The sequence below is a fragment of the Pezoporus flaviventris genome, unplaced genomic scaffold (assembly GCF_033815535.1).
Source record: "Pezoporus flaviventris isolate CSIRO_AGI_PZ_B2104156 unplaced genomic scaffold, CSIRO_AGI_Pfla_v1 ptg000031l, whole genome shotgun sequence".
Classification (NCBI taxonomy): Eukaryota; Metazoa; Chordata; class Aves; order Psittaciformes; family Psittacidae; genus Pezoporus; species Pezoporus flaviventris.
In genome coordinates, this window is record NW_026892579.1 from 4,573,784 (window position 1) to 4,598,130 (window position 24,347).

The following is a 24,347-nucleotide window of genomic DNA, read 5'->3' on the forward strand; positions in this document are numbered from 1 at the left end:
CCAATCAACTGCAGAGATATGGATGTGACCTGTTCAGACTCCAGTGAGCAGTGTGGTAATGAAATAACGCCACTGACCTGCCACGGCCCCTCTGGTTCAGGTTCCTTTAATCAACACAATTCATTTCTCCCTTGCTTGCTCGCTGTCAGTGGTAGCGGATGTAAATTGAACAGGGGTTGTGTGTGGCAGCTGCAGTGTCCCCTCAAGATACTACAATCTCTTATCAGGAATTCTACAGCAGTAGTAAAATGTCAAGCACCTGTCTAAAAGTCTCAATTTCCTGCTTGATAACTGCAGTGATAGAAAAGATGGATCTTGTGAGCAGTCAGCCAGAGGTACTGCAACAACAGAAAATCAAATCATCGTGAAGGGCTTAGAAACACATCACTCAATGACTCTTTCTTTGTACTTCTAGGAAAAGAAACATTTTCTGTCTGGCTGTTTAAAAATGTGTGCTTCGAAAGCATATATTGAACATGCTTAAGAAACAATGATTGAATAAAAACCCCCAAACCTTACAGAGATATAAGCTCTTATGCAACAATGCAGCAGTGTCCAGCCAGAGAATGAACAAATTTATGGAGAAGAATGAGTTATTTTTATAGCATTAATTAAATCAAATTATATTAACCTATGTAGCACTACTCCTCCTCTTCCTTTCCCGCCAACCCCCGTTTACTGAGAAACACGTTTTTCTCGATAGGAGACTTGACTTTGTCTTCATTTTTGTATTAACGACCCAGGAAATAACCTAAGCATTATTATATTTTCTCATTGCTGTGACTAAAGTGTCCTTGTCTGAGCTTAGTTTAGAAATCAGCATAGTAGGGAACATGTAGATGCATCTGTTAAAAAACAAGTAGAGAAATAGATGTCACATCTATATTGTTTTAGTACCACTGAAGATAACATTTTCTCTATAAAAAACAGGGGCTTTAAAAATGCTTCTTAGTTGGATTAAACCCATTTCTAGAATAAAAGCACCCCCCAAAAACCTTCCTATCAGTAAGGTAACTTTTTAATCACAAAGAGTAATTATTAATTAAAACCAAAAAGGTTAAGTGCTTTTCAAAGCAAAGTGCAAAAGGCATACGTATATCTCTCTGCAATTAGAAGAAAGTGGCCTATTTATTTAGGAACATAAGAAAAGAAGAAACACTCCAAAGGGAGAGTAAAGCTGCACTCTTATTTCCTACACAGGACACACTGGATGTACAGTGCTGCCGTGTTGGCCATCTGAATGCTGTTCTTATCTATTCTGTCCTTCGACAGCGAAGAGAATGATAAACCATAGTAACCTTCCACCTTCTGTGGGAGGATTAAAGAGCATCTGTAGTTCTAAGGCCCTGCTTCCCAGCTGTGATCAACCTGAAAATCACATTGTCTCTCTGAGGTACCTATGAGTAGCCTGTATTGGACCAGACTTTGAAACAGTCCCTCTTACCTGAGCGCAGCTGCCACCAAAATAAACAGTCTACAAGGGAAGCAGCAAATTACAAAATCTTTGTATATATAGAAATCACAAGAAAACTCTACCTCACAGACAGAGAAAGAAAGCTTTAAAACAACCTAATAAAAATTCCTTTGTGTTTACAGTTGGCTACAACATGCAGGGAAACACCTTGAACTCAGCAGAGTTCAGGCGCTGGATCTGTGACAAGCGCCATGAAATTTCTCCTTGTAGGACAGAGAACAGGTTCTTGTAACTGAAAAGGAGAAACTATGGGGGTTTTGGTAGGGGAAAGCACATACAGCTCTTTTTCTGAGGTTGGTGATTTAGTTCTGGGTAGAGGCCCTGTGTCACCCATGCAATGCTGAGCTGGGACAGAGTGGCGTCCTCCTGGTGCTGCCAGGACGATGTCTGTGAGGGATGCTGATTCTGCCAGCACCCTGATAAGATAAGCAGGTTCATTCTCAGCACAGGTGGCATAAGGCTTTTTTGCAACTTTCTTTATTCTGTTCCAGGAAACATCTGCAAGGAACCCTTACCTCATATTTTCCTTTCTTCTCCAAGGGCTCAGATTCACCCTCTTCAGGCACTGCAACTTTGTCCCCTAGAAGCTCCTCTAAGATGAAGACAGTTTCCCAGTTGCTATAGTGACGAGCTGGGAAAATATCTGAGTGCATGCTGTCACCAAAATAAACAACCTACAAGGGAAGCAGCAAATTAAAAGTCCGTTGTATCTGAGGAAAACACAAGCAAACTGTATTTTACAGAGAAAGAAAAAGAGCTTCAAAACAACATAATAAAAATTCCTCTGTGTTTACAGTTGGTAATGACACACACAGATCTTAATGTCACAGCTTGGGGCTTTATCTTCAAATCTATAAGGAAAAGGCTGGCCCTCATGCTCTCCTCGCTCTCACCCTCCAGGGGCGTTGGATGGGGATGCCCGGCTGGGACTGGCACAGGGGACACCACTGAGTTTTTTGGCTGACAAAAATAGCCTGCCAAGAAGCAGTGGAAGAAACTACCAAGAAAATACAGTCCACAAGGACAACTCTGGAAACAAGGGAAAACATAGAGCATTTGTTGGTGAATGACAACTCTTCTGTGCCCACTAGGGTTTACCCACTAGGGAAAATGTGGTCCCACATTTCAGTGGGCATTTTCACTCATCCAGACCTGTAGTTTAAATAACATGATCCCAGTTTTCACTGATGTCACACAGGATAAAACATCTAGGAATTTTACATATTCTAATGATAAGAAGACTAAAATGCTACTTCCAGTTCTGGACCGCAGTCTGTTAAACAAGAGTTAAGTGTAACCAGAATGAAAATTGGTATTTTCAGGAAGTTTTACTCTCACTTATAATGTACCTTGGGATCCAACTTGCCAGTCATCTTCTTCAGTAGTTCATAAAGCTGGATAGCATTACCTTGGGAATACCAGCCGGGGTTGTCCAGTGATAGCAGAGCCTCCTGCTCCTCGTCATTCTCTGAAATCGCCAAACAAAACCGCTCACTCTTAGTGAAAGCAGTCCATACTTCTGTGTTAGTGACACATGTGAGAAGCTGCTGCACACAGCTTGGAGATCACAGTCTACTTTGACATTATACTAGCTCCACTGTACGGCTCTTGACTGATGGTTCAGTCAACGTGTTAGGTAGCTGGCAGTAGGCAGACATTTGTGAGAAAAGAAGCAGCCAAAGCTTGTCTGCAAGGGATACAGGAAAGCTGAGGAATCAGTCATAGGCTTTGCCTCTGAAACACAGCAGCAGTAAAGGCAGGAAACCCCATGGACCAGACTGATGGAGAAGACGCTACAGACGTAATGTGAAAGCATGAGATAAATCAGTCTGTAAGAGACAGCATGTACCTTTCCCCACACACAAATGACCTACCACTTTTAAACACTGGCATAAATGCAACAAAACAGACTGAGGTATGGGTATTTGCCAGCCTTAGATCAGCACAATCAATGAGCAATTCCAGTTATCATCCAGTTTTGAAGAAATAATAAGGGGACAATATTGCTGCTGATTGTGCTGTCCACACTGGCACATATCCGCACTGGTATCTGTGAATTGGAAAAATCAGCAAAATCCGAAAACTCCCTGGACATCCCCTAGCTGTGCAACAGACTTTTTTTCTAGCTGGTCCCAAAGCAGCTGGATCTGTCTTGGTGTCCGTGTAACCTTATTGTTCATTCAGATCCATGTGCTACTGCCCAATGAACTCTTTTTAGCTTCTTGCTGAAGCCAAAATACTAGACTTAGTGAACTGATAAACTACAATTTCGTCATAAATATTAATAGTAATGTCTTCTGTCTACTGAAATTGTTAAACGAAAGGGTGATTTTGTTACTCAGTCTCAACCAAATGTCCTATTTTTTATGCTAGAAACAGAGGGGTAGAAGTCAATACAGTACTTTGATCTGACTTAGGTGTAACATCAGGACTTCAGATTTTCTCCTGCTTTATAGAATTTTTCAAAGTACTTTAAATCTGTTAGGAAGAAGACTAAGACAAAACAATTTTCATTTGGTTAGAGACTGCTGAAAGCTGGAATGCAAATTCTGGAGAACAGTGAAATGAAAAGAGAGCTTTATGTTTAAAGAGCACTGAAAATGTACATGATGCAGTACATTGGTTCTTGAAAGAAGGAAGAAGTGAAATGTGGGAAATAGGTATGTGGAGAGACACAATAAATAATTCTTTAGTATTACGAATCTAAGAATTTGAAGAAACACAGGATTTATTCTCACACAATATGACTCTGTTAACAGCATTTTATAAACCAGGAAAAAAACAAGGAAATTCAAAGTTGATACTAACAATTCATGTAGAACTTGTGTGGAAATGTCTTTTCCTTTGTTCTGCTTCAGAAAGTTAATGATAATAATAAGTATGATAACATCCATTAAAAAAAATCTTAAATTCAGAAATCCCAACTTCCTGACTTTTCAAATATTTTTGACCAAACAACTTTTGATGAAACAGAATTTGTCAAACTTCAGCAGATTTGTTTTATTTTCCTTGTATTGTCAGACATATTTTTAAGGCTGGCTGAACAAGTAGACACAATCTTCAAGCGATATGGACGCAGAAACACATGAAAACAACTCATTTGAGCTGCTATCAAAAGTTTCTTGTGAAGGTTTGTATAGCTATCATTGTCTCTCCATTCAGTCAATCAGGAAAACACTAGAGAAAAATGGAGCTATTATGAGAGGGATTTTCAGAATCAAACCACTGCATTTACAAATAGGAGCCTTAAGTATTACAGCAACAGCAGAAAGCTCCAGCCAAGAGCAAGACCCTATTTTGCTACTTCTATGGAAAGGCATGCGGGGCCATCCTGATGGAAAAAAATCGCTCTAATTACACGGTAGAAGATCTGCCACTCTGTGAGATCTATTACTGCCACCCTTCATCTCAACTCGATGCATCTGGAATTTAGGCTTCTAATTTACAGTTACAATCTGAACTAATTGACCAGGAACCTTCTGTAGGCAGAAGAGACCACAAACAACACTTTCTAGAGGCGCCAGTTCTCGAGAAGGAAAGGATTTAATTAAGTTAGGAAATGCTTTATAGGCAGGGAAATTTCAAAGCCTTGTTTCCTTCCCTATGCTTGGAGGCACCAAACAACACTGAGATGTCTAATTCATTACGGGAACAACTTGATTTTGGAAGGAGCTTCAGAAATCTGAGGAATCAGGAAAGGTTCTTTATAATATTTGAGTTGTAGGGTCATAGGGATAATGACTGCACTGGCAAACCTTGCCTCGAATCGTCTCATATGGCTGTGCTCACAGATCTAGGGGTGACTTGTCAGTTTTATCTCTATAACCTGAAGTTGGAGGAAATGAATGCTGTTTCAGTTGCAGTAAGTCATTAATGAGAACAGTTTCTAATCCAGTTACACTTTCTCACTGGCAAAATACAGTAAGAAAATTATTCTTCAGCACTGGCTCTTAAGGCCTCTTGTAGCAGTTCTGCCATGTAAAAATTGATATGCAACAACTTAAAAATCCATTAATGGCACCACTGGCTCGGGCTTTGTATTGTATCTATCAGATAGCAGCTATGTGACAGTGCTGAGGAAATCTGCAAATTTCCTGCAAAAATGCTGCATAAATGTGATTATGATAGTTCCTAACATAATTTAGATATTCCAAGCCTAACATTGGCTAAACTCAGACAAGAGGAAAACTGCTGCTGACCTTCCTTCACTTTGCTGTTATTGATTCGTAAAAGTTCATTCAAAGGTCAGAAATGCTATAAATACTCCTTCAGCAGGAAGCAACACATACATAGGCGGGGATGCTAATGCTTCAGGTCTTACAAGCTGGGAGGAAAAGGAGACATCCTGACAATTTCAAACAGACTGGATAACCCAAAAGAATTTCTCAGATGATTTAGATAGAGCAATTTGCTTCCTTCTGAAGTCTAATATATCACTCCAACCCGAATTCCTGGCTGCAGCCTGCAAACGTGCCACAACATGAAATGTAAAGGTAACAAGCAAGTAAAATTAAAATAATTAAATCTAGAAAATTATTCTGTTAAAACACTCACCCAAACCTCAACAGCGATCCAGAGCAGTTTTCCTAAGGGGAAGTTACTGTTCCTTTTTAAAAACAAGAAAAACTTGCCTTGTGCTGGGACAGTGGTAATATTGCTGGAATGGCAGTTTGCATGTGCTGTGTCTGACAGCTTGGGAAATGTTTTCTGATTCAGAAATGTACTCACATTACCATTAGCAGATAGGATTTTGTAGATAAACCGATTCACTACCAAGACTCACTATCTTTTTTCTTGTGAGAATCTTCTTGACTGCCTTTAAATTTGCTTTGCGGGTTTATAACATGGGCTGAGGAACATCTGTTTTCGTTCTGAATGAATATGCAAAAAATAATAGTGAAGCTCATTCCCATTTAAATGATAACTGATGATAATTTACTTTGGCACGGAGTTGCTCCTCGTGAAAGACTCTGCACATGCTTACTGCTGTCTACTTTGCTATCCATTTATGGATTATACCCACTGACATGGAAACCTGAACACATGCAGGGCTGAGTCTTTGTCCACACTGAATCCTCAGCTCAGGGTCTGTACCTGGATCTCTATCCCTAACCTGGCTGGCATTTATACTGTTAAGCCCCACCTCATGGGACAGGGCTCTTTTTTGGGAAGCCTGAGGTTAAGAGAGAAGCTAAGAAATGAGGGTGAATTTACCCTTTAACAGTTATTCAGCCACTTATTCACCCAGTTTCTGGTTATTCATCCAGGTTAACTGTCATCAGCTCACCACCCTGAAGACACCACCCTGCGCTGCTCCTCTGGTTGGGTGCATTATGGTGTTGGTTACTAGTCAGGTGAGGACCCACAAGTAACTCACCCAAGGACACCTCAGAGACTGCGGTATGAAAGCAACTCTAATGCCCGGAGGCCATGCCAGCTGAAGATGTGCTAGATTTAACTGCAGTGTATGTACAGCTCCCCAGTAGCCCCTTCTGCCTTCAGATCTCTCTCTTGCCAGCTTTTTACTTGTTTCCACACAAATGTAGTTAGACAAGCTATTAGAGTTGCTTCTATTTTTTTTGTTCCTTTGAACTGTGCATCAGAATAAAAACGTGGTGACTCTGTCACTGCTTGTGCCTGTACCTGCTCCCTCTTCCCACCTATGGGCAGCTCTTGTGGGCTCTCACCCATAGAGGCACTTAGCACAGATAAGGCATATGCATTTAGATCACTGAAGCCCTGGTTACCACCTCAGGGGCTATTGTAAAACAAGTACGTTTTATGATCCACAACTATCATACACCGCTCTGCAATTTAAAATAATGTCATTTCAGGCCCTGAGGGCATCGATGGAAAAGCTGGGCTATATTCCAGCTTGGCTTGCAAGCACAGTCTGATTCTAGATGGCATTTCAAGCTTCCTTGAGAAACACAAACTCTCTTTCCCAGAAGGGGACTAGGGACAGAAAAGCTCATCATTTTAGAACTGAGGCAAGTAAAATCCTTCTGGTGGTTTCCTCCTATTGTAAAGGTAATGAGACAGGATGACATAAGCTGTAGAGTTTCTATGTGGGCATGCTCTCCATGAAGAAAGCAAGTACTTACAAGCTTGCTGGAGGTAAAACTTCATACCCCCTAGGCACCATTCTGTAGGGAAGCACCCAAAATTCCTGTGTATAGACTGACCACTTTTGCTGGGTGGTTTCCAGATATTACTGTGTGTTTCATCGTCCCTGAGTTACTTCTGTGCCCTGGAAACAGCTGTGATATCCATCTGCCCGACATGTGCACCAGTGCTTGCCAGCCTCCTGTCTGACTGGACAACTGCGGGGAAGTGTTAAGAAACAAATTATTCCCTCAGCATGTGTGCTGAAATAAAAGGTTAAGGCTTCTCAAAGGGAGTAGTGATTTTTTTGCTATCTCCCATACATATCTACCCTCGAATACGTAATAGACATTTTCATGAATTTTTACATGAAAACTATTTATACAGACGAGTTATGAGAAAGCTCCATTCTTTTTTTCCTGACTAATCACACAACCTCAAATCCCTAGTTCAATTTTATTGATTAATTGTGTCTGAAGTTCCAGCTCTCCAAATACTGGCTGCCTCTGAAGGGGTAGTTTTACGTGAACCTTTAAAGACAAACTTATGATTCAAGATTCCACCTTCCCTGGCACTCCTTCATATATGTACTAAATTGCGAGTATTTTTATAGGTTATTAATAATACTTAACAATTAAATAATAAAAAGTAATAAAAATATTTTTTTAAATTAGAATATGATGACGTTAAATAGTTAAGGACCATTTTCTATTAGAAAATATTGAAACTGCCACTTACGCTTTAAAATCAGAGATGACAGAAAATCAAACATACCGGAAAAGAATAAAATATCAAAACTATCACAGTGGGTGGTCTCAATTCAGGAGCAAATAAGACTTTTTTTTCCCCCTGATATGTTCTCTGCTTTATATTGTTTCCCTTTGCTTAAGATAATGTTCAAGGAGCACTGAAAGACAGGTCAGGACCTAACATTGATTTTAGCTTCAGAGATTCTCCCCATGGAGACATATTTCTGTTAATGTATCACCAATGAGACCAATGGGGATTTTGCAATTTTACTGCAACGAGGAAGAATCTTGGATGCTTTTATTATATTCTCCAACATTTTGTATTATTCTCTGAATTTTGTATTATTACTATCCCTTCTATGACATAAACCCAACCCTTAAAAAATTTGGGTGGTGCAGTGTACTCTTGTGCACATTAAAGTCCATCACAGAAAGCCTTTAATAGGAAGTGCTTAAGAAATAGGAGTTGGGCTGGTGAGCAATTAGGTGGCACTACAAGTTACAGCTAAACAGGAGAAAGAGGAGAACATAAACTAGGAAACCTCCCCAGACCATGGGTGTGGTGGAGTTGGGGCCAGCTGTGGAGCAGCATGGCTACGCTGCAGCCAGATCCTTGACTGAGTGCCTTGCCAAGAGATGCAGAGGATGACAAGGATGTCCTTAGAAGGGTGCTCCTCCTTGGGGATGCAGCAGGGAAAAAGCCTCCTAGTACAGCTAGCTTGGGGGATTGTGGTCAGCTGCATGGGGGGAAGATGCTGCACCCATGGTTTGGTCTGGATTAGCACGGCTTTTGGGATGGGGAGTTGCCAGTTCTGCCACTGATTTCCTATCTGACTTCAGGCGTTTTGTATAGAAAGAGAAGTGCTAAAGCTCCCATATATCTCAAGTCCTCCTATCAGTGTAAGCACATTAAGGTTCATGAATTATTTTGGTGGTAACAGTAGTCATTTAAGTGGTTTAAGGGTGAAAAGTGGCATGAAGATGAGAGACACAGAACTGCATTTATGTAGATTGGATAAAAGAACAGATAACTGCACTGTGATGTTGCTCAGGCCTTGAATGTGGAGATGAGAGACAAGAAAACTCCTGAGAGCCAGAAGAACTAAGAAATGTTTTCATCTTTCCACTGATTTGTGCCTCTTCTGTCCCTCTGCAGCTCCTGTTGATGTGGGGTGTGCTCACCAACCTCCTTGTTGAAACAACCTGTGGCGGATAGGGAACAGAAGGGAAGGACAAGGCACATGCCTGTGACAGAAGACAAAGAGGTGATGGCAAGTTCAGTCTTGAGGTCTGGGGACAATTTCATGGCCCTGTGGGCCACAGTTACGGATGAATTCAAAGGAGGGACAAAGAACATGACAGGGTTAGAACAGATGCTTTTTAATGTCTGCTATGGGGTCAGGCATGTCAGGGAACATCATAATGAAAAAAACAAGAAACCCTGTTCATATTGGGTCTATTGAGATATCGTGGAACTTCATATTTAATAAACAAAACTAAAAACATTAGAAAATAAATGTTCTAACAAAGAGGAAAAGCTTTTATATGTGAAACAGTCACTGTAAATCTCAGAACAATGTAACTGGAGACAGCACGGAAAAATGGAAACTATTCCTTTCTGGAAAAGTATGTTTAGTTACTCTTTGATGGTAAGACTGACATGAAAGATTTGCAGTAATGAGGTTTTTTTAAGAAATGATCCCTGTGACACTTCTGTAATACTTTTCCAGTTCCTTATCTGTGCATTTCTTGTGGTTTGCAAAACCACTTAGTGTCTGTATGAAATGCACTTTACCTTGTTTCTCAGAACCAGAGCATTGTGCCAGATCTCCATATGCAAGAATTTCACAGATAAAATCTCCTGATACTATTATTCCAGAAAAAAAAAATCATCTTGGAAGGCTCAGCCTTAGTCTGGTGGTATCACATAGACAGCTGGGATTTGTGGACAGTAATACTACATAAAGTGGTTGTCACAGCAGATAAGAATCAGGTTAGAATGAATATGTTTACTAATGGAAAGAATAAAGTCCTGGGGTTGCTAACTCTACCTAGAAAAACATGCAACATACATATTGAAGTTTAAGACACCTGGAGACCTAGGTGAATAGTAAAGACACACTGAAGAACAAAGAGAGTAATGAAGACGATGATACATCACTTTTACCTTTTCCTGAACTTTCAGCTTGCAAGAAATAATTCCTTCTGAACATCAGCTGCAGAGGACTTGCTACTCATCTAAGCAATGCAGTGTCCCACGATCACTTGCCATCCAAGAAATGTCTGGTTTTGTGCTCTCTGAACTTTTATTTCCCTGTATTGGCTGGGAGAGGCAGAGCTGCCCCGAAGCAGGTATTTAAAAATTGGTAAACTGAGGCAGGGATGCACTGTCATATCAAGGTGAACCAGATCTCAGCCCAGGCTTTGGTCATGATTCCTCCTCGTGTTCTCAGGTCATTTCTAGTGCTTCCTACCCATCTTCTTTTACTGCTTGCTTCCAATAGCAAATCTGATGCCCGCAGTACAAAAATCAACATGTGCTTTCTGCGAAAAGCAATCCTACAGACCAACCTTAATAAAAACTTGACATTTTGAAAGAACACACAAGAGAACTCTAAAGCTCCTTAATGAAAACCAGCACATACAGATTCATGGAAACTATTCTGAAGGGAAGCTTTCTGCAGTGGTTGCCAGCTCTCATTCTGCCAGGAATGTACCATACTTTACTTTTGCTCTGCTATAAACTGCCTCAAACCCAATTTCCAGATTAATTACAAATCAAATCACAAGGTAACTCTTCATGAAGTTCTCTGTCTGATCATCTACTTATTTTTGAATCCTACAGAAGAAAACAGCTGAACAGAGAACAGAGATGAATACCACCCCCCCCCCCCCCCCCCCCAACTTCTGTCATGTATTGCTTACATGCATGTGATCTATGCCAAAGAATGTTTTTTACTTGCAAAATCATACTGGTAAGTCCCCCCCATGACACAGGCAATCCTTCTTTCTTCCAGAAATTCTTTGTGGACTTTGACGGTTGTTTAAGAACTATAATGTGAAGTTACTTTTCACAGGTTTGCACTGAATCTTAGTGGAGCAGTAGAGTTTATGAACTTGTATTGACCCACCCCACAGGCAGCCAGACCATAGGAGCAGACTTGCACAGATCACATCTTTCTACTCTGCAAGTAGCCTGGTTCCATTTAGTTGCTAAAATACTGTTCTGTAGGAACATTTGAGATGTCCTAAGGTCATCCAGCACCTTACTCCAATCTGGGAAAGCATGGGTCTTCCATAGGACCTATGCCAGTTCTGCAAGACCTGTGTTTGGGTTCCTTGGGGTTTTTGATTAGCACTGGAGACCTATGATTAGGCAATGAGTGCACCATGGCTGGGACTCAGATGCAGAAACATAATGTAAAGGCTCTACAATAGGAAGCACAGCAGCACTTGAGTCAGTGGGGCCAATGTATTCTGTACAGCACAGGCACTGCAATTTGGGCACCTGCCCTCCACTTAACCATGTTGGCCATCTCCTCATTGCCTGCAATAGGAGTCGGCCGAGGAATACCAAATGACAGATAGCCAGAGTAGTTTCTATACACTATGGTTTCTGTGGCACTTGTTTCAAAATAGACCTCTGTGATTTTTGACATATGACATCACCCTTACAATGTAGTTATGAGTCAATTTTTGCTTAAGGGAGAGGCTTGCAACTCAATGCAAACAAATTAGCTCCTGAAAACTATCCACTTCTCTGATACAGGTCTGGCAAGAAGAGTAGCCAGGTTTTGAACTAAGCTGCAAAGGGTGTAACATTCTACTTCATAAACAGCAGTAGAGTCTGGTAATGATCTGCATGAGTTAATAAACTTTCCAGTGGGACCTTTATTATTCCATGAACAAAATAAAATGTATCTGTTTAAGCTTCTTGTATTAAAAATGCACAGAACAGATCAAAAGGAAATATGCATTTTCTTAATGCCAAAATAGCTTCTGACTTGCACATGGCTTTGTTTTCCTTGTGTTCCTTTAAGTTTGTATTTCCAATTCAGCTCTTCCCTCCCAGTCATGGGCAGACACTCTTATGTGTGCTGGGAAATAGAATGAAGGTGGAAAGAAATGTTTCATATAACATATAAAATTAAAAAAAAAAACAAAACAACCAAACCTTTTAGTCTAGAATTCTGGATATTGAGTTACCTGTATAAATAATTGCTGGACATTCTTCAGGTATTATACTAGTCTGAGCTCCCACATATCCAATGTAGAAGAGCCACAAACTCCTTGATCATTAAGGATACCTCTTAATGATCGCTTTAATAAATTAAATTTCGCTCACATGTCCTTCAGACACAATTGCTTAGCCAACCCTTCCAGTCCTTTCAGCATTTCAGTGGAGGAATAAACATGAGAACTGTAGGTAGTCTTTCAGAGTGGGTGCTGCTAATGCTGCAACGAGAGTTAGTGTTGCAAGTCTTCATCATGTATGGAAGACGTGTATTTGCTTTTGTCTTCCTCACAGAATTGGGTCTTCACTTTCAGTGCAAAATCTTCTGTAAATTCCAAGTCTTTTTCAGCATCACACACTGTTATCACACTATAAATGTGACCTATGTTGAATGCTGACTGCTTTGCTTCTAAATCTTGCATAAAGTTTGGCTGCCCTTTCTCAGAGACTATGGAGGAAAAAATCATCTCTTCTTAATAATCTTTTCATGTGTTGGAGGAGAATTCCCTTAAGTCAGACTAGTCTGTTTGCTGAACAGTTTTGTCTGGAATACAAAGTGGTAATTTAGGCATTTTGGCTTTGGTTTTGAAAACACAGACTAGGACATTGCAATTCACATTCTGTGGGGACTTACTACAGAGAGACGACTGGGTGGACAGGCCCTTAGCAGCTCATTCTGCTGTAAAAACAAGCTGCTTTTTTTTGATGAATCTGGCTTCCTAAGTGTGGGAGCTGTAGTGCCTTATCTCTCTGGTACTGCAGGCACAATCTATATCAGACTGCATTCCAGTTCCATTCTCTGCTAATATCCTGAAATAAAAGAAAATAAAATAGTAACACCAGAAGGGGATCACAAAACTATGACTGAGGACTTTCTATACATCTTGATTTTTAATGGCCTCCCAATGTGTTTAAATGCAATTATATATAGCTACTATATGTAATTCACTTTGCAATTTAGTTACTGAATGTTGTTAAAACAACTGTTACTTTTAAATCCTGCCGTCACCTCATTGGGAAGCATATTTAAAACATCACCATGACTTAGAGATTTTGCAACCTTTTTTACAGAAACAGGTTAGCTGATAAACTTCCAAGTGCGCAAGCCTGGAAAACTTGGGATAATTCACCGTATTAAGAAGGCATTTGACATGCTTCTCTATGAAGGAAGTTTCTTCCATTAAAATAAAACATAAGCATGACCTGATTTAAGAAATCATTGGTATGGAACTGTCTTCCAAAACAAACAGCAGCTCTAGCTTATCTCTTTCAATGACTTGAAAAAAAAATTGAATAATTACAGAATAATTTGAAAAATTTCAGTATAGAACGCGTCGAGTTCATAGGTCCAATTCCTTGAACATATAAAGGATATATCAGTGAACCATAAAAAGTAAATCCAGTGGAATTAATTGCGATTATGTTATCTTTATTTCCCCATTTTGATAAATCTTTGGAAAGGGCTAATAGGATTTCCACAGTCAAGACTCCCATGAAGTCTTTATGTAAGCTTAATTTACAGTTCTTCACTGCTTCTGGATTAGGACATTAGAAATCTTAGCTAAATATATAGATTTGCCAAAGAAATGATTATGGGCAGGTCATTAAATCTCTTGGTCCCTTGGCTTTAACAGAAAAGCCAATGCTTCTGTTTTTCTGCCACTTGTTTATCTGGTCTGCCTCTGGGCTCCTTGAAGATAGAGACTGACCCTTATCATGTGCTTGCACAATACCATACAGAATTGGGGTTTGTGTTTTATCCAGGCCTTGAAAATAATGTGATATAATCAATAACTAGGATTTCGCAGTTAGTTAGTTGCTGTAACTCCTTTTGAAAATGAAAATCCACTTTCCATGCAGTACTTGGAGTACTTGGCAATTATGCTAAACATGTTTTCCAGTTTTAACAAAAGGGATATTGTTGATATCATGCTTTTGAAGCAGCAGCTTTAGCTTTATTTGAACTAGCTTTCTGTAATATTCTTATCAGCTTTATGCCAAACATGGTATTTAATATCAAAGGTAATCAGCTGAAGCAACCCCTGCTGTCTTTATGCAGAAGCACATTGCAGTTTTTCACTGTTTTGATTTTTGGATGAATAACTTCTTATTCCTTTTATCCTCTGAGGTACTTTGAACACTATGCAAATATATAAAGAAGTTGGCTTGACACACTAATTTTCTTTTTAAAGAAGGATGTGCATTGGAGAATAGATCCCCAGTTCAGCATTCATCTTGATACTCAGAAACAAAGAGGGTGCCAGAGTTCAAAGACTATTTTTTTTTTCCTCTCTTTTTTTTTTTAATAAGCAAGGAGCTGTTTATGAACAACAGTGGAAATGATGAGGCCTGTTTTCCTACAAAATTGTGTCTTGCAATTGGATTCACTGAAGATCAAACAGGGGGCAAAGTCTCATGGATGCTCTTCCAGTAGCTGGGTCATTTGTGGCCAGACTTTCCTGGATGAATATTCCAATATCTAATCAGAGGTAAGATTACACTGCAGCCTTTCTCTGAGTTGGCAGTGACAGATTCATTTTTTCCTCTCCAGCCTGTTGAGGCTCTAATATCTCTGAGAATACTAGGCCACACTCAAATGTGGCTGAAGTTGCCTTACCGATCAAGGTTTTCAGTAGGGGATGGGCAGAAATTCCTACTTACACATGCCACATGATTGCATATGCCTTCATGTTTAGGAAAACAGACTAAATGTTAAAGAATTAGCTTGTGTCCTGGTAGCTCCTCTGGCTAATATGCTGGAGGCATAAGACAAAGGAGCTCAAAAGGCAGCACCCAACCCAATTTCCAGCGGATGGCTTGACTGATAACCAGGTACCTCCCATGCCAGTTAGGAGGGGCCATCAGTTGAAATCCAGCACTTGGCCTGTGCTTCAGGTTTACAGTGAATTGCTGTGGTCGGGCCAGCACTGTGCCCTCCCAATAGAAACAGAAACGGAGGTTGCCCACTCAACCTCTAGCTTCTGATGTGCTGTAAAATGCCTGAAACCCATCATTGACAAGAATGTGTATAAACAACACAATGACAAGCTGGCTTCACAGCACTTCTGAAGCAAATACCAGTAAAGCCCATTCAAATAAACCCAGAACAAACCAAAACTGCTCCATTCCTCTTCCTAGGGGAAAGCAGTGCCTTCCCTGCCAAGAAGGATGTACTGTGATGGAAAGTTGTTCTTTGGCTACCACACAGTCTAACTACTACAGGGTGGCTATTTTCAGAAATTATACCAGTTTAGCTATGGCAGTGTATGTACCATCAGTGCAAACTGCAGAGTGGCCTCTTGTGTCACGTTAACAAAAGGGTTATAAATGATACACTATCAACTAGTAATAAAATGTACTTCCTCAATTTCTAATTCATTTCCTCTGCAACAGAACAAAAATGTTTAAACCGCTTCTTTTTATGAGGCAATGACCATCCAATATGGTAGGCAACTACTTTGAAAACTATCAGAAAAGAAAGAAGTTTTATGCTAACATTTTTCTATCATCTGTTAAAAATGTATTGTGTCTGCTCTGCAAAAGGATACGGATATGCCCTGGCCCGACTTTATTTTGCTATTGCATCTGTTTTAAATGTTTTCACATAAACCAACTTACTGAAGATGTAAAAAACAAAATCCAGACTGTTATTACAAACTAAAACTATGTTTAGCAAACATGAAATAAAATTTAACTGTTAGAAAAGAAGTCCTTAACTACAATCTCCCATCTTACCTATCCCATGATTTAATTACAAATGCTGATGACGCAATAGAAAATAATTCCCAAATTGTTGGTTTCAAACTACACAAAGGTACTATCTAGCAAACTTTAAAAGAATTGGTAAATCCATTTGATTCCAATGTAACACACGCTGATTTTTAAAATGTTTGTCTATAGCACATAAATAATATTGGGAAGCCATAAGTTCCTGAGACAGATGTTTACACTGTCAGAAAAAAATCTGTTGAGTGGCTGGTATCTGTGCGAAGGTGGTCCATGAAGTGGAATAGTTTTAGACTACGATCATTTAAACAAAGGATGGGAGGTGAAACAGTCAGCCAAGAAGCCTGACACTGTAGATTTTTTGAAACACTCTCTGAACTTCTTTGGGGGATGATTTTTCCTTATGAAAACAAACCCTGCTACACGAGATTAAATTTCTTTGTATCTGTGTCCTACTGTCAGCCCTACTGGCCTACCCTAGACTGCTTTTCAGAAAATGGAATCAGGCATTGACCATGCTGCCAAAGATGGTGTCAGCTGCAGGAATCATCTTTAAAAGGCACTTGCATAATCCTTACGGGTTTTCATAGTAAGAAATAGAAAATTCTCAGGTTCTATTACTGCATATGAAGGTCTTTCTATTTCATCATCCATAACAATTAGTTGCTTAAAAAGAAACTCCTCTTTATCCAGAAATGATGGATAAAATGAAAATCTCTGGTTGAGATAAAAGTAGGGAACTATTTCTCACTGGTGGCTTGGCTATAGACCCGATACTTTATACCTTAAATCAGCGGACCTCCTATTGCCACCTATGTACAGAACCTGTTTCTGATTTTAAACAGTTCGGAGACTTTCATCTTAACATCATGATCTCATGAGGTACAAAAAGATCTAGTTTTGAAAACTAGAGTACAAAATGTGATTATTAGTTATAAGTGCTTTTTCTTCTTGAACAGTGCCAATACGCTATGAAGAATTGCTAAACAAGAGTTCATTGAAAAGAACTGCACTGCTTTCACAGACTATATGGCATTGTGGGATGTTATAACAATGTAAAAGCAGTCATTTCAGGAGACATATGGGAATCTATTATAGACTTTATTCCTCTTCAATAATGCAGTCTGCAGCCAGTGAAACCTTTACATGCCACTGTGTCACAAGGTCTCAGCAAATACACATTATTACTTTGACCGGCATTGCAGAATATTTCCAGACAGGCTGATATGAAGAGGCACTATCTCCAGAAAAATGGCAATAAACACAGCTGCATTAAATAAAGGGACAACCTGAGTCACTTGGGGAGTAGGTTACACTGGTGTCATTTGTGGATGGTGGTGTTTTTCTGCTCATGACTTCTGAGAAGTGGGAGAAGAGGTTCCTTATAGGCTTCCCTGCAGAAGGCTTCCTGAGCCCAGAGAGGCTCTGGGAGAGCAGCAACGCCATTCCTTGCTGCAGATCTGGGAGCGCCAATCCGAGCAGCACATGGGTAAATCAGTTTAAGGTCTCTGACACATTAGACTCATTTCAGAAGTCGTCCTTGAGGCAACCCTTTTGAGATTCAGAAAACCCTGTCAGAGTGAAATCCCTCTCTTCTGTGCTTTTATATGCGCTGCTCTGCTTTTAGTCTGCTTCCTCCTATGGTCTCCTTTCCCATCACCTGGCTCCCCCAAATCCTTCTAAGTCATCTTTGGCTCACACATGTGCTCTTATGCACCTCTGCATTTAGGTCAGGAGATTTTCCTTTCCCCTGTCTCCTCTGGATGCACCAGGGATCCATGTGAAACGCTGGAAGAAGAAAGTCCTGTTTAATCCCAGCAATGACCTGTGGCTGGAGGAGTTCAGCACAGATCTAATCTGCGGAAAATATGACAGTCTCTGCAGACTGAGGACCACACTAATACATTTGTGTAAGGATTCACTGGTGCAGCAAAAGACCAGGTTCCTATTGGGAGAGTGAGCTCTCCACCAAATAACAAGTCCCTACATGAAAACACCAACAACTGTGCTATGAAGAGCTACAGGCTAAATCTAAAACTGTTTTAAGATTTAAATCTATACTTAAATATAGAATCATAGAATAGTTAGGGTTGGAAAAGACCTTAAGATCATCAAGTTCCAACACCCCTGTCATGGGCAGGGACACCTCACACTAAACCATGCCACCCAAATCTCTGTCCAACCTGGCCTTGAACACCACCAGGGATGGAACATTCACAACCTCTCTGGCACACCCATTCCAGTGCCTCACCACCCTCACAGTAAAGAACTTCTTCCTTATATTCAATCTAAACTTCCCCTGTTTAAGTTTGAACCCGTTACCCCTTGTCCTGTCACTACAGTCCCTAATGAAGAGTCCCTCCCCAGCACCCTTATAGGCCCCCTTCAGATACTGGAAGGCTGCTATGAGGTCTCCATGCAGCCTTCTCTTCTCCAGGCTGAACAGCCCCAACTTTCTCAGCCCGTCTTCATACGGGAGGTGCTCCAGTCCCCTGATCATCCTCGTGGCCCTTCTCTGGACTTGTTCCAACAGTTCCATGTCCTTTTTATGTTGAGGACACCAGAACTGCACACAATACTCCAAGTGAGGTCTCACGAGAGCAGAGTAGAGGGCAGGATCACCTCCTTCGACCTGCTGGTCGCGCTCCGTATCAGATATGAATATCTGATACCAATTACAAAGCAATTATAGCAACTGAGCTATATTGCGGATTCAGTTCAGTGTGTTTTCGTTGAAGATTTAATCACAATTTTCTAGAGATGGTATTTAACTCAATTTAACTCAATTGAGTTAATGCAAAACTATATAAATGGTATATTCCCTTCTAATGGTGCAATATCTGTTTCAACACTTCCACATTTTTAATAGATATTCTACAGTTTTACTAAAGGTCTTATAAAATTTACTGGGTAGTATTTTGGTATTATTCTGGCAGTAAAGAAAGAAGTCTCAAATAAAAGGAATGACTTAAAAAGAAGTTTTATGGCTCACACGTTTAACTTCCAGGAAAATGAAGGCACTCCCTTCCTGATCCCACTCCTCAGGCCTAAAAAGCCTCAGAATATAAATGTATAAAAATAGTTATATAGGAACAGCCCTGAGTCTCCACCCAGTTCTGCATCCCATCTCTGGCAACAGTCAAGCCCAGATGTTGCAGAAGACAGCAGAAGAAAACTTAAATAGCAGACATGGGATCACATCCTTCTTCTGAAGTCTTGTAGCCCCTAATAATCAAAGACAGTCTGCACTCTGGAAGTATGTAATTTTACATCTCGTCCCATTATTTTATTTTCTAATTGGCTTATAGCGTTGTTCTGTATTTTTAGAAGGCTAGAGAAGAATGCCTGAAAGAGGAAAAAAGCTTCTGCAGTGAGTTGTTAAAGTGACAGTTTCTGTTCCTAGACAATTGAGAAAAAATGGGAGGACTGAGCTTCCTAAATTGAGGGCTACATAATGTAGCAAAGGCACCATAAATTGGAGAGAATTTCAAGTGCAAGAGTAAGGCAGACAGCCTGGAAGTGCAACTGAAAGTGGACTCTGAAAACCTGAAACTCTTCAGGAAAAGGACAGCAGGTTAGTTTCTCTGGGCATTGGGTAATGGCACACTCTCACAGAAATATGGCATTGACTGCACTCCATACATAGGATTGCTTTTGGCCTGTATATATATGTACATGTATATATGAAGATACACATACATTTTAAAATATGCATTGTACATTAAGAGACTGAATAATCAGCAACACATTTTCAGTTTATAAAAAAAAAACAAACAACAACCCAAGACAAATGTTCAAAAAAGACAGTAACTGTTTCTGAGCTAGAAAGGAAAGATATAGAAGTCTTATTTAGGACCAAGTGAGAATTCCCATGTGCATACAGACTTACAGAAGGATTTCAGGGTATTTAGAGTTATCTTTAGCATTTCTACTTTAGTTCATCATTCTAAAAAATGTATTTGACAAAGATCAGCACTGGCAGTCAGGCTAGTAATCTGACATACATTAACGAGTGATGTGATAATGGGAAAGGTCTGTTGTCAAATGTTACAGAAATCTTGGTGTACTGCAGATTATCACATGAGTCACAACTGTATTTGCCATTTGTATTCCTTCACGTCCTTCATGGAATTATATATTATTTTATATGGATGTAGTTGTTGAAAGCAAAGAAAATCCTATGTTCTCAACATAGGATTTACACAAGCATTTTCGAGCTGATCCTTAGATCCAATAGCTCAAGCTATTATTAATACTTTCAAGAACCACATAAAGAATTTCCTTGTGTAGAAGAAAATGTAACCTTGTGAATAACAAATAAATTATGGGGAATTTGTATTATGGATGAAATTTGTTTTTTTTTCTCATATAGCACTGTTCTCATAAACTATGCACTTTGCTACATAAGCTATTTACGTACAAAAATTTATGTATAAAACTTTTGCCAGGTGAAAATAAATGTGGCTGTTCTAAAATCTGTAAAGATTTTAAACTGTTCTTCCATTTAATGAAATGGTAATTTGAAAGACAATTATGCAGATGAAAGAATTAATGATTGCGTTTTTCAGCGCTCCAGTTCAATGAAAAGCAGTCACACAAGTTTTTTAAGATTTCAAACAGTGTTTTGGTTGCTTTAACCGATGCATGTCTTGAAACTCTAATGAAGCAGTGATGCATTTTTAATTGCACAATTAAAATAATTTTCCATGGTTTCTAAAGGGATTAGTTCTAAAATTACTTGTCTACTGAAAAAGCATTTCTCCAGAGCAGTTATCTGATATTACATTTCTAGACAATGCCTTCTTTGTCATCTTGTCCTGTTTCTCATCCATCATCAAATGTTTACTGAACACAGTCTCTGTTTTGAAATTACTCACTGAAAAGAATATATCCTTCTCTTTACACAACTTCAAAACCCTTCCCTTAGTAAATTTGCAGGAAAAATCCTGTTATATATTAACACCATTTAGCTCCAGGACATAATGCAACATTTGGGGTGTTTGAAATTAAAAAAACAGACCATATTTTGTGCCTTAACAATTCCTTTGGAATAGAAGGGAATACGGTTTTACTAGGAATTTATTGTAACTCAGACCCACTGATGGAAGAACATGGCTGAAACTCAGCCATGGAGAAATGGATAGGAATGACAAACAGTTATTTCACTTCATTTTCTGAAACAAATTGCTTCATGGAACAAGCTTTGTTTCACTTTCTAGAGCTTTTTTCCCCTAAATTACACTAACAAAGTTTATTCTTTGTGCTTTGAGAAAATATTTCCTTTGATGTCTACTTCTATATTTTTTCCTATTTCAAACCAAAACCTAGGAAATTTTGTGTCCCTGATGTATTTTGTCCAGTGCTGCAGAGGAAAGAGGGTCTGAAGCACAGTGGCTAACTAATCTTTTCTTCAGCCTGAAATATATAGAGGCAAATTGAAGATAGAAACTAGAAATTGAAATTTTGACTTTTCAGTGATTCTGACATAAAAGAAAGCCTTAAGAAAATTCTGGAAACTGGAAAACTGCCACTCCATTCCCTCCCTTCCCCTCCAACTCCCCACCCACCCCTTGCCATGTATTGGAAGCTCCACTGTATGCTATTTCAGAAATGAACTATGTTCTTTGGTATATGCAGTGACTGGGTAAAACTATCAGTGCCTCCTCTGAAGCTGTATGGCTGCTGTTAGGAACACAGAGGGAGGTCTGCAAAAGATACATTATGAAAACACATTATTATTCTGGACATTTTCAATTTCATAGAATTGCTCCTATTTTGATTTAAACTTCACATACTGTTACGCAAGCTGTTCACTACTTCAAAACATGTCTCTAAAAACCTGTCCTGGATGTGTAAGTCTTTGTTTTGAAAGTTCTGGTTGGTATTTAAGAAGAAACTGCCGATCGAATACAAATATATATATATATATATATACACATATAAAGTCCAGCAAATTATTTATCTGATGATTACTTTAGTTATGTTTGTGTCCCATACCTGTTTAGATAGATGAGGTCTCTACACCTCCATTCTACTCTGTATTAATAAATTTTTCATGTAATGAGTGACAAACCCTCACATGAGCCTCTTTGCAATGCCAAAATATAAAGTAAATGAAAACCAGTCAGTAAGAGGACTCCAGGAAATGCTGTTCGTGTCTGAATGCATGACAAAGAAACAACTTCATCAAACTTGGTACTTCGAATCTAATAAGGCGATTAAGTTAATGCTACACAATATTTCTCAATGCAGGCAGTAATATCAAGTCTTCTTTCTTTATTCTGCCTTTGTTTGCACAAAAAAAAAAAAGCCTTGACAAAATATCTTGGAGGTTTTTGGCTGTCTACTAAATTTACTGAAACTGGCCAACAGGTTCAAAAGTTGCTGGCTGGATTACTGACAGAGGGACACAGCAGGATTTCCTTAGGAAGTCAGGCTAATCAGATTGTTTAAAAAACATCTAAAGTGAATTCTATTTTATTTTCAATTTGCATTATATGAAACTAAATAAAAGACCTGAAGAACTGAGCCTTTTTTCACCCCTTATGGTTTTGCTCCTTCCTCCCCACCTTCATATAAATACTTTCAATTTCCCTTCTGGGTTTATTTTTTCTCAGATTGTCAACTTGGCAGTTTCCTATTTGAACTAATCCTTTAAAAAGCATATTTAGGATATTTCTTACTTATTTTCCTATATAAATATGTGAAAAATTAAAATACAGTTTCAATATAAACTTCCACTGCTCACTTTAGTTTTACTGTAGAAGTTCCACAGGCAAAATTTCTTTTGGGCTGTAGCAGCTGATTTCCTGTCATAAAATGCTAAAATACATTCAATATATGCTGTCTTACACTATTCTGGATATAGGATTGATTTTCAGGTAACAATTGCTCATAAATGTATTTACCAAACTATGGAAAAACTGTCTTCAGCCATGTTACTATTGTTATTTGTAGTTCAATGAATACTGCTCTTATAAACGTTTTTTGTCACAACCTTAATTACCTAGTGGACAATATTGTCAAATGTTTCAGAATGTTTTAATTAAATTGAGTACAGGGGCACTTCCTTTTCACCTACTATGTCATTATTTAGCCAAAGTACACACATTTAAGACCAGATTCCATAAAGCATTTCCTTCACCCTTGCCATTTTATTTGTATCATTTTCTGAATTTCCTTTAAATTCTTGAAATATTTCTGCTATTTTTTTTTTTTTTGAGTTGATGATCTTTAAGGTCTTTTCCAGCCTAGTTGATTCTACGATTTATTTTCTCTGTATGACCTTGTCAGCACAGTAAAGGATTCTTACTCTTTCATTAATCATGCAACACCTAAGCCCCAATGCCATTTTTAATCCCTGCTGTACCTCTGCCTTTTCATTGTCCTCATCACTCTAATTCTTAATTTCTCAGTTGTAAGAGAATTTTTTACTAATATCTCTGTAAGAGTCTTGTGTAGATCCACTTTTCTTTTTCATCCTCTCTTTTTATATATTCTTTTTTTGTTGGGTTTTTTTTTTTTTTTAATAGAGGTAAGCAGATGAGAAGGGAGTCACAACTGCAACTTACCAAGAGTTCGGAAAGGTCTTTGGTTTGGGGTGTGAGAGAAGAAACCAGGTTTCAAAGCATTTGTGATCATAATGTCAAAATACTCTTCAAAATTGTTTCTAGAAAGTAAAAGAAACTGAATTAGTTAAACTCGTGAACTAGCTAGGATGTCACTAAGTACACCATAAGATTTAACGAAATGGCAAAGCACTTCTTTAAGGCTCTTTTTTCTGTCACGATTTTCCTGATTTTTTTTTTTCAGTGTCACTACCAGACTTCTTTTCCTGAGGCTGTTAAAAGGTGAGAAGACAGCTGGCTGAGAACCCATAGCACTGATGTATATTCTTGCATGGAACAAAGAAGTCACAGATGGCAAGTCCAGGGTGGGCACAGGCACTAAAATGCTATCAACAGTAGAGGCAGTTTACTGGAAGTAAAGTAGCTAACTGTGTCATTTTCAAAGAATTCACAATCTCCCATGAGAATGAGATATCTTAACTAAAAGACTG

The 24,347-nt window shown here is 39.0% G+C and overlaps 1 protein-coding gene across 2 annotated transcripts in view; it reads right to left on the reverse strand.

Annotated features, from left to right (window-relative positions):
* NT5DC1 (5'-nucleotidase domain containing 1) overlaps window positions 1-24,347 on the reverse strand; it is a 124,793-nt gene that overhangs the window by 18,016 nt on the left and 82,430 nt on the right. For both annotated transcript variants that reach the window (XM_061460081.1, XM_061460082.1), the window contains 3 exons: window positions 23,860-23,957; window positions 2,824-2,942; window positions 1,990-2,148 (listed from right to left, as the gene is read on the reverse strand). In XM_061460081.1, the coding sequence (XP_061316065.1) occupies window positions 1,990-2,148; window positions 2,824-2,942; window positions 23,860-23,957 (376 nt within the window). The remainder of the gene's footprint in view (window positions 1-1,989; window positions 2,149-2,823; window positions 2,943-23,859; window positions 23,958-24,347) is intronic.